This window comes from Biomphalaria glabrata, chromosome 5, assembly GCF_947242115.1.
Source record: "Biomphalaria glabrata chromosome 5, xgBioGlab47.1, whole genome shotgun sequence".
Classification (NCBI taxonomy): domain Eukaryota; kingdom Metazoa; phylum Mollusca; class Gastropoda; family Planorbidae; genus Biomphalaria; species Biomphalaria glabrata.
In genome coordinates, this window is record NC_074715.1 from 17,439,987 (window position 1) to 17,456,850 (window position 16,864).

General features: G+C 34.7%; 1 protein-coding gene across 3 annotated transcripts; it reads left to right on the forward strand.

The window, feature by feature from the left end:
- Positions 1 to 436: 436 nt before the first annotated feature.
- LOC106064357 (tRNA selenocysteine 1-associated protein 1-like) lies at positions 437 to 16,475 on the forward strand. 3 transcript variants are annotated; one of them, XM_056029287.1, is made up of 11 exons: positions 437 to 575; positions 3,443 to 3,542; positions 8,246 to 8,349; positions 8,926 to 9,028; positions 9,546 to 9,595; positions 9,719 to 9,822; positions 10,528 to 10,675; positions 11,194 to 11,323; positions 12,537 to 12,609; positions 13,297 to 13,355; positions 16,235 to 16,475. In XM_056029287.1, exons 1-11 carry the CDS (start codon positions 505 to 507, stop codon positions 16,304 to 16,306), a joined length of 1,014 nt encoding a protein of 337 aa, XP_055885262.1. In that variant the 5' UTR covers positions 437 to 504; the 3' UTR covers positions 16,307 to 16,475. The 3 variants fall into 3 exon arrangements, with proteins under 3 accessions (XP_055885262.1, XP_055885263.1, XP_013078344.2); XM_056029288.1 differs by having other exon boundaries at positions 528 to 546; XM_013222890.2 differs by lacking the exon at positions 437 to 575 and adding an exon at positions 3,310 to 3,329.
- Positions 16,476 to 16,864: the final 389 nt, after the last annotated feature.

The window sequence follows — 16,864 nt, forward strand, 5'->3', positions numbered from 1 at the left end:
TGCTGGATGGGACGCACCCTGCGAAGGCTGGCTGCCAGTGTTGCAGGGCAGGCGCTTGGCTGGGGAGGAAGGTGGGCGGACCCGGGCGGACCTGGAGGAGGTCGGTCGTCATTGAAGCTGAGGGTGCTGGAGTGACGTGGGAGCAGATGAGGAAGGCTGCTCAGAACCGAGCTCGGTGGAGAGGTGTGGTTGATGCTCGCCTGGGAGTGCACAGGATTAAGTAAGTGAGTAAGACTTAGATGGCTGCCTGGTCGTGCGGTATGCGCGCTTGACTGTCGTTCGGACTTCTCGATGGTCCTTGGTTCATACCCTGTCCGCTACCATCCCACGTCGTCATGCGGGAGGTTTGGACTAGGAAGTAAATTATCTTCAACTCTGACGGAACATCCGAAACATGTCAAACATTTTACAAACAACAATTGGCAGCATCACACAAACTCGCGCTCACAGACCTATACATCTATTTACGACCAAAGACAAGGGAGATTAATCTGGCTTATTATTATGTTTACATATATTTCATTTGTTTTATTGTTTATTGTAAATGTAAGCACAGAATCAACAATCAAGTCAAAGTAATAAGACTACAATCTTGGAATCTTGGTCTAGATATAGATCTATCTAATCATAATCTATCTTTCTAGATGTAGACATTAAGAATCTGGAACAGACACAAAATGGCAATTATATCTACATAAAACACTGAACAATAAATTCAATAATTATCATAATGAATCATTGAATGATAATGAATAATCATTAATAATGATAATCATTTATAATCCTAGTTAGAATCTAGATCTATCATCTAGATCTAGTAGTACTAGAAACTAGACTACTACTGTAAGTAGTAACTAGTCACTAGTCTAGTTAATCCCCAAATTTGGCAAATATAAAAACAAAAAATCTAATTTAAAAAAATTAAATTAGTTTAACTTTAATTACTAGAAGATAAGTCACTAAGTGTTCAGCCTAGCATAGTTACATAATCACTGATCATCATGATAGTAGCAACCAAATGCCTAGATTAGATTTAGATCTGATACAGGATTACAGGGTACCTTATTTATGGCAATTATGCTATTCAAACACCTATTAACATATTATCATATAGCCCATAGTCACTATAGTGGCTATAATAATAGGAGGCCAAAATTTCAATGTTTGACTTTGACAGTCACAGTCACTCACAGTGCATACCCATGATAATTATTTGATAATGGTTTGACACAGAAAAGAAAATAAAGCATCAAAATCTTCTTTAACTTTAGTAGTTTAAGGAGAATAAGGATGACTACTTTTTATTTCTACCCCTAACAGTGCCTAAACTATATTTTTTTAAATTTCATTTAAGGCTAAACGCCAAAGAGGCCATGTGTATTCATTTAATTCAAAAAAATTTTGTCACACTTTGATTCCAAACACCAAAATTTATTCTAAACAGTCTCTATATTTTGGCATCAATAAACTCAGATTTTAATTCTATATTAACTTAATTTTAAGATCCCCTGGCATATAGCCCCTCACATGAAATAATAATGATGTTTTCAAATTATGCATAAATACGAACACAAAAAAATAAAAATTTGAACACACTTATTCTGCCAAAATTAGGTCACTGGGATAGTGACTTCTACACTGACTTTTAGACTTTGTTTATGTTTGCATGATTAGATATGTATTAAATATTTTGTGTGTGTGTGTGTATTCATTTAATAAATTTCTATATACAGATGATTTCTTGTATTATAGTACAGGCTAGGATGGCCATTCTTGCCTAAATAGCTGAATCCTCTATATTCTCTCTATTATATAAATCTAGATCTATCTAGTAGATCTAGATCTAGGCATTTAACTTCATTCGATGTATCATGCTCACTCCAAACATTTGCCCATTTATTCTCTATAAAAAAATCAACACTAAACAAACACATAAATCAAAAGCAACATGATTTTCTATATAAGATCATTTAACAATAATGTCCAAAACTGGTTGGAATAAATTTTGGTAAGAAAATCATAATTTAATACAAATTTTTTAAATATGAAATCAAACAACATTCCTTGTTCCATATGCTAGGATAAATTTGTTAAAATGCTCCTTCTTCCCTAATGCTATTAAAGCATAGAATTGGTTGCCTGAACCAGCCAGGAAAACCAGTGACTTGGCAGAATTTAAGTCATTGGTTAACATGCATGACTAGATTCATGACGCGTAGGACGTAATCATCTTCTTTTTTTAAGCAACGTCTGTATTATGTAAGATAAGATAAGAACTTTGCTTATGAATCAAATAAATCAGCTCTAAAAACAGAATAAATTATGGTGGGCTCATTAGTATACACTAAGCCAACCAAAAAATATAGATTTAACCTTAGGAAGAGATAAAGTCCTCCTTGTAACATTGGAAAAAAAAACAACCCTGACTTACAAATTTTAAATTCTTTTTTCTTACATAAAAAGACAGCTTAATGTAAACAAATCAGGTCAGAATAATTGGAAAATGAACACGCACATTAAACAGCATGCTAGTTTCATATTAAATATAAAAATAAATCACACAAAAGCAGTGAGTTGTTTGGATTCATAATATGTAATTCCAGAATAAATAAATTACTCTAGATCTATATATAGATTTTCTACATCCAGAAATTTGATGTTTATTTTGAAATGTTTGTTCATTCTTTAAAGTTTATCTAGATTAGGCATTAGCCAAGGCTTGATTTGATTAGAATTAGGATATTTTGGAATTGGATTCTAAGACTAAAGTAATTAACTTAGTTAGGATGGTAAACAAAAACAACTTAATAATATTATACTATTGGAGTGAGTTGACAAAATCATTTCAAGGCAGTTTTTTAATAGAAAAAAACAACAGTTAACAGAAAACTTTTTTATTATAGGGTCTATATAGATCTATAAACTTATTTATTTCAATATACTTCTGGCTATACTAAATAGCTGGAGAACTCTTTGGTCTATTATTATTAAGATTAAAAATAAACAAACATAGCCATTTAACAAATTAAACCCAAACTTAAACTTTAAACCCTGTTAAAATAGCAAGCACTCTAGAACTTGTAAAAGACAACTAATCTATCATTCTGTCTAGACTTATCAATTTCTCATTTGAATTGAACACAGTTATTATCATATATATATATTAATAGGCCTCTAGAGTATCATGAAAACTCATTATAATATACAACTTTGTAACATTAACTATTAACATGTTTAAAAATAGATTTCATTTAATTTCTGTCTAATTTGGATGTTCATTCTCACCATCATTTCTGTGATGCCTGTGACAATGAACAACAGCCTAGAGGGTAATTGTCTGAGCTATGAGCTGTTTGGTTTATTAGACATGACATTATTTGACATTTTAGAAAGTAATGGATTTCTTTCAAACTTATTGCCTTAAATCTGTTTCCAATGTTAGTGTTACTGGTTTTCTAATCACCTGCCTTAACCAACTGACCAGAGTTGCTTTATTAGAGATGTTTAACACTGCGCTGAGTAGATCACTCTGGATGGGAGATGTAAGTCTGTAATTGTCATAAATTCATAGATTTAGCAATTCATTAAACTTAAGTTAATCATTTTAGATTAGTTTAAAAGTATTAAAAAGAAAATCAAATATTTTATTTTAGGATTTTAAAAAATAATATTATGTTGCATAGTAGATATCAAGAATTAGCTGCAATTATGCTTGATGGTCTGTGTTCCCAGTTGCAATGAATGAAATGAAAGTTTTTTTTATTCCTTACAGAATCACAACTCTGTAATAATTAAAGCACAGAAAACAATCCTTAAATTGAAATTACTAAGACTTTAATAAATAAAACCTATTAGAATAATTATATATCACAATATTTAATTCACATGAAGTTTTGCGAAGCCAAACTATTAGTAGAGACTGAATTGAACAAATCTATCAACCTCTATATTGTGCTTGGGTTACTTTTTATACTATTTGATGAGACTTGTGTCTCCTAGATATTTTCAGAATTTGTTTCCTAATTTTATCTCTACTTTTCATTTTTAGAGCATATAAATAAATCACACCATAAACACATTTTTTACATTCTTAGCATTACTAGAATACACTAGTGAATGATGTCATACTAGTCACTTGGGCTTGGCCAACTTCTTCTCGGTTTAAGACTGTCATAATTAATTCTCATGTCAGCTTAGTACTTTAGAAAGCATATATATATATATATATATATATATTGTTATGACTCTACGTTGCGCACTGTCATTTGGCGCGACATTGTGTACCAGAGGACACGATAAAGAACAGAGGAAGGAAAATGGCCGATGATTAGAGATGTAAACAAGAAGGCCTGAGATGTGACTCTGGGGTTTGGCTCTAGATCCAGTTTATAATTGATTATTAAACGTTCTGTTTTATATCACTTTCGTTGAGGTTAATTGCTAAGTTATAGCAATTGGTGTCAGAAGTGGGATCCTCAACGAAAGTGGAGAAGAAGGTCTAGATCTAGGTATAAGACATTGAACGATTCCATTTTCGGGTAGATCAACATAAGTTTTGGTTTTAGTTGATCTATGTTTTGATACAGGATGGCGTCTAAGAAAACACTTAGTCAACTGTCATTACAGGAACTTAGACAGGAACTGAGAGGGAGGGAGCTGAACGTAAGCGGCAACAAGAAGGCACTCATAGAACGTATTAGGCAAAGCATCATAGATGAAGAGCAGGATCCGGACACCTATTTGTTTGAAAAAGAACCAGATATGAGGGATCATTTTCAATCGATGCAAGAACAAATGAAGGAAAACCTGAAATCAGTAAAGGATGAACTTAAAGACGAATTAGGTAATAAACTGAGCTCAATAGCATCCTTTGTGACCGAATTGAAAAATGACATAGACAGTTTCAAACAACAATTAAGAAATGAGGTCGCTGAATTAAGGTCCCAAATGGTGGGAGATGTTGATTCTAAAATTCAACAATTACGAAATGAAATGAAGGCGGAGCTGCAAAAGAAACAAGATGCGGGTGCCACTGTGACTGAAATGACGGGAAAGATTAAACCACCGGTGTTTGACGGCTCTGTGTCTTGGTCGGTGTATCGATTACAATTCGAGGCGGCGGCGCAAATCAACAGATGGGATACCCAGGCAGATAAAGCAACTGGTCTTATGTTGGCACTCAGAGGCAAGGCAGCCGAATTGTTACAGACTATGACGGATCGGACAGACTACGATGCCATGGTCAAATCAATGGAACTACGATACGGCAATGAACACCTGCAGGAAGTTTTCAGGATGCAATTAAAGAATCGACAACAGAAAAACGGAGAGACATTACAGGAATTAGCAGCAGACGTAGAACGTCTCGCCCGTCTTGCCTACCCATCGGCAACACAGGAACTTTTAGATGTTCTGGTCACAGATGCTTTCATAGATGGAGTGCGAGATTCGGAACTTAAGAAAGCCATCCGAATAAGCGGAAAACGGAAAATCAACGAAGCCCTCATCTATGCCCTGTCCTACGAGGCGGCCGAAGTTTCAGCGAGGAACATACACTATTGTCGGACGTTAGATGTTGCGGAAGAGGAGGATCTGCCGAGGCGGATTCGAAGAATGGTAGAAAAGGCTTTAAATGAACGGGAACATTATCAGACCTCAAGGCGTAGTAAAAAGACTTTTCGTTGTTGGAATTGTAACACTCCAGGTCATGTACGGAGGAATTGTAACATGTTGTTCCAAGGCCAAGGCTGTGCATCAGAACGTCAACCGCTACGATTCCAAGGGTTTAGGGAGCAAGAACTGGCAACCCAGAAAATCGAAACTCCGAGAATAAAGACTCGTTTCAGAGTGTTAGAACAAAGCAGAACCTTGAGAGTGCAGGGAAAGATTGGCGCTGGTTCTTATAGGTTCCTCTTGGACACAGGGGCTACGCGGTCGATAGTTGGACCCAGTCTGATCGGAGATCAGGAAATAATACGAGTGAATGACTACACTCTTAAAACGGCAGGTGGCGAACTGTTACCTATATTAGGACAGGTACGGCTTAATTTTAAAATAGGAAGTCAACCATTTAGTCATGATTTTCTGATCGCCAATGTTGTCGACGACTGCATCCTTGGTCTGGATTTTATGGAGGAATTCGGTTTATCTCTAAACATTGGAAGTGGAACTGTACAATATGGACACATAGAGTTCCCATTGCTTTATGATGGTGTGGAAGGCATTCAGGTGAAACGAATCGAACATACGACCATACCAAAATGGTATAATCTGTCAGTAAACAGGTATCATAAAAGGGACAAACTGAAGTGGACCAAACTGGAAGGCCAGCTACATCCTAGAAGAGCGGAGATTGAAACATCAACCAATCATTGTTGTGGCCATACGGGTAGTTACAAGGAAAGTGTTGGTGGTGGCAGAGCCGTCCATGATCATAATGACAAATCAGATGCGTCTAGCTTTCAAGATAAAGAAAGTGGCACCCTTTTCAACGACAAGCGCAGACCCGAAAAGAGAACGCTAGATGAAGAAACTAGAGGAGTGACCTACAGGCAGAGTGAAACTATTGCTTTCGATGCCCTTGATATGAGTGCTTCAATGGGCATGACCAAATCGGACAACGTTGGGTCTGTGTCCAATACTCCTGTTTGGCTACCAGTACTAACTGCAGACAGAAATTTTATAAGAACTGTACGGGCGGCACCTCGAATGAACAATGCAAATACCAGAAAAACCATCAACAGGTCTGGACTTGACAAACGTGTGTACGTCTGCCTTCACAAAGCAGAGTAAAAGATGAATCAATTTCAGCGGAAACTGGACACTGATAATGTGGGTAATGGACATGTGTAGAAAGGCATACCTTCTGGAGATGGCTGAAAATGACAGTGTGTTTATGACCTGGCCTCCAGTGGAACTCTAACTTTCTTGCCAGAACTTCATCTGCACTGACAATTCTGTAGCCCTGTCGAAAAGCTGATCATGTTCGGGACGAACATAACTAAGGAGGGGGCAGTGTTATGACTCTACGTTGCGCACTGTCATTTGGCGCGACATTGTGTACCAGAGGACACGATAAAGAACAGAGGAAGGAAAATGGCCGATGATTAGAGATGTAAACAAGAAGGCCTGAGATGTGACTCTGGGGTTTGGCTCTAGATCCAGTTTATAATTGATTATTAAACGTTCTGTTTTATATCACTTTCGTTGAGGTTAATTGCTAAGTTATAGCAATATATATATATATATATATATATATATATATATATATATATATATATATATATATGTATGTATATTGTGTAACCATAACATAAGAATCAACTTGGTTCAAAAGTGTTTATTAAGAGTCATTTTTATGATAGAAATAAGAAGGAAAAAAAATCCTATAGTTCAGCTTATAATTAAATTTTATTTGACAGTACAGAGAGACGTGGCACCTGCACTATCACCATACTCTTTTTTGTTATTCCTTTGGGAAGAGGAGGGAGCAGTTAAATCAAAATGCTAAAAATTGTACAATCCTTCTCCTCTTTTTTACATTAAAAAAAAGGATTCCTTGATTCCTTTGCCCAATATAGACTTTTTTTCATCCACTGTTTTTTACATTGATAAAAAGAAGATGGGGTATTACTTACAATAATAGGCTTAGGGTAGAGCTTTACTGGGGATTCAATATAATTTTAAAAAGGAAATAATAAAACTAATATTCATTTCATAAATTATATTTTTACTAATGAATCTAATCAGGGATGGACTTAGGCCACTGCAACCTAGGCAAATGACAGTGGGTCCCTGCACTTTCATTTGCCCCTCGCTAATTGTAGGTGTAAATTATTAAATTAAAACATTATAACTTATATATATTAACAGGTTTTGCGCGGCTTCCTGATTATCCTGGGGCTAGTGGAAATCTCTTGTAATTGCAAAAATTTACCAAAAAGTTCTGGAAATCTCCTGAAATAAAAAATCTCCTGAAAACTCATACAAATCTCCTGAAAAATAGACAAAATTGTCATTTTGGAGTGCCAATCCTACATGTGATAAAAAACCTGGCATTGTCAGCTTTCATTTAATAAAAATTTATTGTAAAGACGAATGTATTTTCTAATACAAAATCTTAATGTTGACATTATGCTTATCCCTACCCAGACTGGACCCCAAGCAATCTGTTTCGCATAGGGCCCCGCAATTTTAGGATTGGCCCTGAATCTAATAAACAAATTTCTTTCATTTACCCTTTCAGTTAGATGATGATATTGATGAGCAGTGTATAATAAATGCCTTTGCCCAAGTGGGTGAGGTTGTGGTCAATGTGAAAATGATGAACAATGCTAAAGATGCTAGCTCGTAAGTAATTTATGAAAAAAATCAAGCAATTTAAATTGATTTGAACATTGATTAATCTTATGATCACACTACTTATGCTTATACAAAATGAGATTACTTTTTAAATGTAAATTAATGAAATGTTTTACAAAATAATTCTATGCATATTAAATTTAAAAACGTTTTCTATTGAGACTACAGATGTATAGGGCAGTCTTAGTAGTCTTCCCCTGCCTGTTCTCTGGATAAAAGTCTATTCTTGTAGGGTGCTATTTAGCCAACATAATAACAAGGTGGCCATTGCCATTTTTTATGCAAATATGCTGAGTGTCCAAAGCTTATTAGTTGATAAACTTGCAGACAATTGAAGGGTGCTATGTGCCCAATATTTAACAAGATTATTATGCTGCTGTCATAAGGACTAGATGTATTAGCTTCACTAACTCATTTTAGCTGGATGGTCTCTTAAGTCCTAGTAAAAAAAATGTCTCCTGAGATTTCAATTGGATTTGCTCTTGGCAGTCAGTTTTTATAGTTTTTAACCAATTGTTTTCATTGAAATAATTTTTTTTCTTACTGTTTTTTTCTTTCTTTCAGCCAGAAGCCAGGAAACTATTGTTTCATTGAGTTTCCAGATGTAGAATGTGCACAGAGAGTTCTACACAGACTCAATGGAAAGTGCATGCCTGGAAAGTCTGGGGTAATTATGTTCAGTTAATAAAACATTTGGTCTAAAAAGGTATCGACTACTGAATGATGGAAAGAATTTAGTATTAACTTTATGTTGTGTTTCTATAATTAAACTATATATGGGCATGAATTCCAGATAAAAAAAAAACTGGGTTATTGAAGGAAAACAATTGTATATAAGAGATACTAAAGCTTGGCCTGCATTCTAGACATTTGACTTGTAAGATTTCCCCAATGTTCCTTTAGAAGTGAAGAATATTACATCCTAGCCCGAACCCTATGTACGACTTAAGAGTTGTAATGAAAGTCCAGAGTGTATACTATATGTCCATAATGTATTGTATTTTTTTTAAACTTCTGGTTTCATTTTTATTTTACAAAAGTAGTAATATCCATAGATAGATATTTCATATTACCCTTTCATCTAGTCTTTTGTGAGACATGTTAAAAATGGTCTGTTTTTAATTAAAAAGTCTTTTTAGGATAATAGATATTATGTTAAATTTTTTAGATTTTCTATTCTACAGAAAAGATTTAAACTAAATCCAGCTAGCTTTGGAAGAGAACATGAACTTTTGTAAGTTTTAAATTATTCATTTGACAATATTAGTTTCAGAGCATTGTTATCTTTTGATTTAAAGTATACATTAAATGTTTAATATCAATAATTTTTTTTTCTAACAATTTTATTTTTTTTCAGACCAGAGTTCTCTTTATATGTCGGTGACTTATCATGGAACATTGATGACTATGACCTCTTCTCTTTTTTCCAGAAAAGATACAAATCAGTCAGAGGGGCTAAAGGTATCTACAATATGTTATTATATATATCCATAGTCAAACCTCATTATCTTATCTTATATAATACAGACGTTACTTCAAAAAAGAAGATGATTACGTCCTACGCATCATGCATTTAGTCATGCATATTAACCAATGACTTAAATTCAGCCAAGTCACTGGTTTTCCTGGCTAGCTCAGGCAACCCATTCCATGCTCTAATAGCACTAGGGAAGAAGGAGTATTTGTACAAATTTGTCCTAGCATATGGGACGAGGAATGTGCCTTTATCTTTGTGTCTTTCAGAGTATTTTATTAAATTTTGTTTTTGTATTTGAAGATTATGGTTCAGTGTTTTATGTATGATTGCTACTTTACTTTTGAGCCTTCTGTCCTGAAGGCTTTGTAAATTTAGTGATTTTACTAATGGTGTTACTCTAGTCAAATGTGATTATTCCTCATTATGTAGGTTACATTTCTTAAATTTCCTCTTTCATTTGTTAGTGGCATTTGTTACTTTTTAAAATATATTTCTCCTTCCTTTTTTTTTTTATTTGGAAAACATTTTAAATATTTTTTAAGCATCTTTAGCTCCATTTCTTAAAAAAAATCTATATTTCTAGTTAATACATTTCATATAACGTAAGTAAATGTTAAATATCTTTACTCAGACAATGTACATTATAGTGTATTTATCATGTTATCAATTTTTTTTTTTGTTTCTTTCAGTTGTTTTAGATCAAAATGGGAAAAGCAAAGGCTTTGGGTTCATTAGATTTTCAGAAGAAAGTGATCAACAAAGAGCTCTGATAGAAATGCAGCATATGACTGGATTAGGGAGAAGACCTATTAAAGTCAGTTTGGCCTCTATCAAAAAGTAAGAAAGAGTATCAAGTTGTGTTTTTAATTTTTTATTTTTGAAGGACTGTGTGTAAATTATAAGAAGTGCAATACTTTGAGTAAATCATGCACTTTAAGAAAACACCAGTTAAAAGGAAAATAGTGTACACAATATTAAACCTAACAAAATAAACAGAAAGATAAATAATTTTTTCATTCTTCCAGAATTGACAAAATAAACAGTTTTCATATGCCATTTTTTAAAATTAAGGATAACTAATCAAGTAAATCTTGTCACATAAATGACTAAAGGCCATAATAATTATCTATATTTTGACCATTATTTTAAAATCCTAACTTAATGGATCTGATCTCTCATAACTTTCTATCACCTTCAACTTTCAAATCAATTTATGTGTTAAAATGAAGTGTACAATCCTTATGTATTTGAAATGATGCTATGTAAAATAACATTGTGCATGTTTCAGTTCATTTAGAAAAAGATTTGACTTAATTTAAAATACACATTTTTGTGTCCTTTTTCTGCTTTTCTAGACCAACTGAAACCTCAGGCATTCCACCATCTTTCTCCAGCAATCATGGAGCTTATTATGCTGGGCATTACTCTTGGGGAGGCTACAGTTATCACTATAACCAGCCTTTTAGCCAGCCCTCAGATTATGTGGTAAGAATTTGTTTTTCTTATGTAAAGTTTACTATGAATATAATTAACTTTTAGTTAGACATCAAATTATCAAAAAAGATTTTGATTTTCTTTTGTAAAGTTAACTATGAATATAAACAAATTACAGTTAGAAATCAGATTACAAGTACCCCTTTCAGACCTTGTGATCTTAAGAGAAGAGGATGTAAATGTCATCTGTTTCTATGGCTGACGGTTAACAAAATATTGTCATGTGACCAGCATAACAGCCAACCACCTTTACTTTCCCTAACTAAAGCCAGGTACCCATAAGTGTTGGGTGGACTCAAGGGCGTCCTGAAAATCCCAGAATTAAAATTCAGTCTTCACGGAGATTCAAACTGGGGACCTCGTGGTCAGAAGCTAAGTGTTTTATCACTCAGATTCTGATTATTTGATAAGAATTTGTTTTTTCTTGTTTAAAGTTAACTATGAATACAATTTGTTTTTCTTGTGTAAACTATGAATATAACCAATATTCAGTTAGACTTCAGATAATTTGATAATAATGTTTTTCTTTTGTTAAGTTAGCTATCACTTTAACCTCTGTGCATGTTGTGCTTGCACCTGTTTATGACTCTTTGACCAATGGGAATGACTTTACCCAGAAAGGGGAAATGGCTCTCCACTGACACTAGATGATCATTTAATCACATCTATTGTTGTAAGACACAGTTCCTTGAGCTCCTCCTGGTTTCCCCCATCCCATTGAGGCTGGAGACAAGCCTAAAAGTTGTTCCTATTCCTAATATGTACCACCACTAAACCTGAAAGAACAGTCAAAGCAAGCATACAGTCCCCATTGAGGCATGGTAGATGGAATTGTTTAGTTTATACTTTCTTTCATCCTCCCCATCTGCAATTCTTGTTTTCTAGAACGTCCCTTGGAAGCTCACTGGAGGAAATGTGTCCACCCCATTTAGCCTGTCTCCCCTAACAATTATTTCCTTGAGGGCACCAAAATTAGGCCTGGAATGTACCTTTGATCACTATAACCAGAAAGACTTGCAGATTATGTGGTTAAAAATGCGTCTGTATTATTACAGAATCCACTAAAGAAATTATGAAGAAACACTTTCTATTAAACCTATTTCACAGTTTGTAATATTAGTAATACTGGTCCTTTGCTTTAATACAAATAATGTGGGGTGCTGGAACATTTATTTATATTCATTCTTGTAACAAATTTGTGCAGTCTGGCTCAGTATATTCAGATCAGAATAACTCATCCACATCTCCCATTGAAGATGATTCAGAAGTCTTAGAAGGTAATACTATCCTTTTTCTAAATAAGAAATGGTTGAAATTACTACTACACTATTTTTTTTAATGAAATTTTCTTGTTGAAAATACAACACATTTTCTATTTTAATTTCTAGAATGTAAAACTACACTTATTGCAGCAGCTGTTAGGAAAGCCACTATTGTTTTTGATTTATTATGTTTAGAGCTCAAAAAATTTAAATGCTATTGAAAATTCGATTTTACCAACTCCTTCTTCATGCCTGATAAATTTGAAATGGTTTCTTATACTTATGAAAGCTAGACCTTTTATTTTAAATGAAGTATGCATATTGTACGTGTAGACATATAAACCATTTTCAAAAGGAGGAAAATTATTTTTTTTCCTAACAACTGCCTCCCTCATAAAAATTCAATGTCACTTTTTAAAACTATGTATGTCAATACATGTTATTCAATGGATTATGAGATTTAAATTATCTACAACTGTTAATGCAATTAAAGTGAGCTTGTGTGTAGGGTAATGTGTGAATACAACTGACCCACAGGGCTTTGAGTTTATTCATTTTCTTGTTCAACTCAAAATGTATTGAAGGTAATACTATATCTCTAAATTCTTAAGCTCTGGAAAACAATACTTTTTGATTCTTAAAGAAAAAAAGCTCAGTGTTAACAATGATTCAGATAATTTTGTACATATTCTACTTCCATAGATCCAGGGCTAGAAATCAATGTTGGGAAGGAGAACAGAGAGTTTATTGAATCAAGTGAGGTGAGCTTCTTTCTTTCTTTTTTTAAATAATTTTATTCAAGGGGAAGTAGAGTTCCCCTGGTTCTGTGATCTATTGTTAACAATTGTACATCTTTCCATTCTGATCTTACTTACTTACTTGACAAATGGCAAGAAAGAATACCAGATACTGAAGTCCTTCGAAGAGCAGGTCTGCAAAGCATCCACACAATCCTTATGCAGTCCCAGCTGCGATGGACAGGACACGTCTGCAGAATGGAAGACCGCCGCATCCCTAAATGACTCCTGTATGGTCAATTAAGGGAAGGAAAGCGCTCGCAAGGTGGTCAAAGAAAACGCTTCAGGGACACCCTCAAAGCTTCTCTGAAGGTGTTCAGCATAGACCCAGCCACCTGGGAGATTTAGGCACATGACAGAGCATCATGGCATTGTGCTGTGAAAACTGGTGCACAGGTTTCTGAGGAAAATAGAACAACGCTGGCAGAAGAAAAACGCCAGAGAAGAAAAGCAAGGCCAATGACACTAGCTCCAGCTGGAATAACCTGCTCAGTGTGCAGCCGAACATTCTGGGCTCAGATAGGTCTCACCAGCCACATGAGGAGGCACAAAACCCCAGTGCAAAGCCCTCAGCCCCCTGGATGACAAAAGTGGTCATCATCATGGACGAACTATAATAAAACTTACTTACTTAGGTCCTCCCACGCCGTTCTGCGCATTGGACGGCAAGCTGTCTCCACAAAGATCTGTCACTGGCAATGTCTGAAGCCTCCTCCCACCTGGTGTCCATGAAAGTGTTCGACTCCCAAAATTCGTCTCAGCCATTTTTGTTGAGCCACATTTAGTCTTTTCTCAATTTCGGCAGATGACTTCCATGTCTCACATGCATATGTAGCTGTTGGGATGACGATTGTGTTAAGAAGGTGTATTTTTGTCTCAAATCCAATGGCTTGGCTTGTACAAATAGGCTGCAAACTTTGGAAAATGCTTTCTGCCTTTCCTATTCAGTACACTACATCATGGTTGGCATCCCTAATGCTGCCAAGATATGTGAACTTGTCCAACTCTTCATTCTTTGACTCGCCAAATCTAACGGGGGCACCCTTTGCCTTATATCCCACTCCAAGTTTATGTGGAGGCTAATTTTGGGTGCCTCTCTATCTAGGCTCTCCGTCATTTTTTTAATGCATTTATTTGTAGCCCCGAATAGTGCAACGTCATCTGCAAAGACCAAGTCTTATGATTGTTTTGTAGATAGTCTTTTTGTTTTCTTAGATATAAATTTGCTTATCAGTATGTGTTGTGTGTTGTAGAAAGCTCTGTTGCCTACTGCTAGTTGTTCCTTTACTTCTGTAGGTCATTTTTGAATGTATCATGCTTCCTAAATATTTAAACATTTCTACATTTTCAAACTTGTGGTTAGTAATTTTAATATACACCTACTAGTTAAAGAGGTTGGCTGTATATTGTTCCTGTTGGTTGGGGACCTATGTTTTCTCTTTTGAAGTAGTTAGTAATTGTTCCCCTTGTGTTTATTTGTATATTCCTTATAACTCTTTTAGAGGCAGATTGAAAAGCATGAAAGTGAGTCTCCTTGTCTTAATCCTCATTTAATCCTAAATTCTTGTGAATGTTGTCCCTGTATTATGACTAACTTTTTGAGTTGTTTAATGTCATATGTATAAGTCTTGTCAGTTTGTCAGGTATTCCAAAATCCTGTTGTGTTTGATATTGATATTTCCTTTTGATGCTATCATAAGCCATTTTATAGTCCCATTCTGTTGGAATTTCTTCTTCCCAAACTGTTATTATCCAACCGTGTATTGGGAATGCAGGTATTTTCCTCCATATTAAATTTCTTTTGCTGTAATTGGGTCCTTTCCAGGTGCTTTGTGGTTCTTCATGGTTCTAATTATTTCTGATGTTTCGCTCAGTGTTGAGGGGTTTACTAAGGGATCTGGTCCTCCCTGAGGCAGTTCATAATCTCCATAGTCTTCATCTTCAGCTGAATTTAGGATTTCTTCAATGTATTCAGCCCATCTCTCAATTACCCTGCTGCTTTCTGTGATGAGCTCACCATCTCTATTCTCACACATGTGTGATCTAGCTTGAAATCCATTCTTTTCATCTTTAATTTTCATGTAAAGTCCTCACACATCCCTTCTCTTGCTAAGTCCTCGATGTAAGTGATGAAATTTTGTTAGTTGTGTTTGGAGTGTGATTCTGCCATAAGTGGGTCTTTTGTAAGTTTTAGACAATCATATTGTGTTCTTTTTCTTTTGTGATCGTATTGAGTACTTATTCTTTGTCTAAATTTGGCATCTGCTCTTACATCTAGTATATCAGATCCATGTCTCTTATCTATGAGTATATGATTTATTCAATTTTGGATGTTTCCATCAGGTGAGATCCAGGTAACTTTGTGAATATTCTTATGTTGGAATTTAGTTCTGCAGATAAACATTCCTTTTCCTGAGGCTAAATCCACTAATCTAAGTCCATTGTGATATGTCCAGTTTTTCTTGTGTTTTAGCTTTCATAACAATATTTTTTATATGACTGGGTTGTTAGCCCTGTCCATAACCATCTGGAGGGCTGTCCCTTTCAGCTCTCTGGATAGCTGCCTTTATTTTCGAAAAAGGTTTCCTAGCCCTTGTGGACCACTTCCTGTAAGGCAGCAGATTTGATTTCGGTTCACCCCTGGTATTTTAATTTCCCAGCCCACCATATCTGGAGGGCAATCCCCTATCCACCACCTGTTGGGAGATAAAAACTCCACATGAGGCAGGGATCTTCCATTGCTCTAATATTGATGGCACATCCTTCTATTTGAACATTTAAAAAATTATGGATACATTACTATTGCTTTGATAATCATAACATTTTTTTTTTGTTTGTTTCAGTCATTTTTTTTGTCATTGGAGAAGTCAAGATGGCAGCCTTTAGATAATATTATGTCAGAGATTCCTAGCTAAAACATTGGTTTATTTGATCAGTTTAAATGACTGTTTGTGAAATAAATGAATGATTAATATTTGCTTAGTGTATAAAGCTGTTATGTGCCCTGTAATTAAGGGAAACAACTAAGTAAGTTATGTCAAGTTCTTTAAAATATTGGCTGCAATAAATTGTGATATTAAGATTGTAGAAGTGTTGTTGTTTTTTTAAATGTTTATCTCAATCAAAAATATTAAAAACCTTACATTTCTGCACAATGGGAGTGATGGTAGCTATTATTCAAACTGAAAAAATTGAACTTAGCAAGAAAGGCTACTGTAAGTTTCTATTCAGGAATTGTGCATCTTTGTACATCATGTTTACAAGTTAATAACAAAATTAAATAAAAATATATATCAACCCATTTAAAAGTGGCAAATAGAAATCAAACTTAAGTTCATGTCAGGCACCATCCATCAGCATGGGATTATTTAACCAACACAAATGTTTATAAAATGAAACAGTGACACGTAAAAAACTTTCTTTTCTCACAATATTAGATAAGTTTAAACTATAAGCCTATTTATTTGTCCATG

Bases quoted from the DNA above. Each gene is read 5' to 3' on its own strand.
- LOC106064357 (XM_056029287.1), top strand. From the start codon at position 505: ATGTTTACATATATTTCATTTGTTTTATTGTTTATTGTAAATGTAAGC. The intron at 8,350-8,925 runs GTAAGTAATTTA...TCTTTCTTTCAG, and splicing joins AATGCTAAAGATGCTAGCTC to CCAGAAGCCAGGAAACTATT. The intron at 12,610-13,296 runs GTAATACTATCC...CTACTTCCATAG, and splicing joins TGATTCAGAAGTCTTAGAAG to ATCCAGGGCTAGAAATCAAT.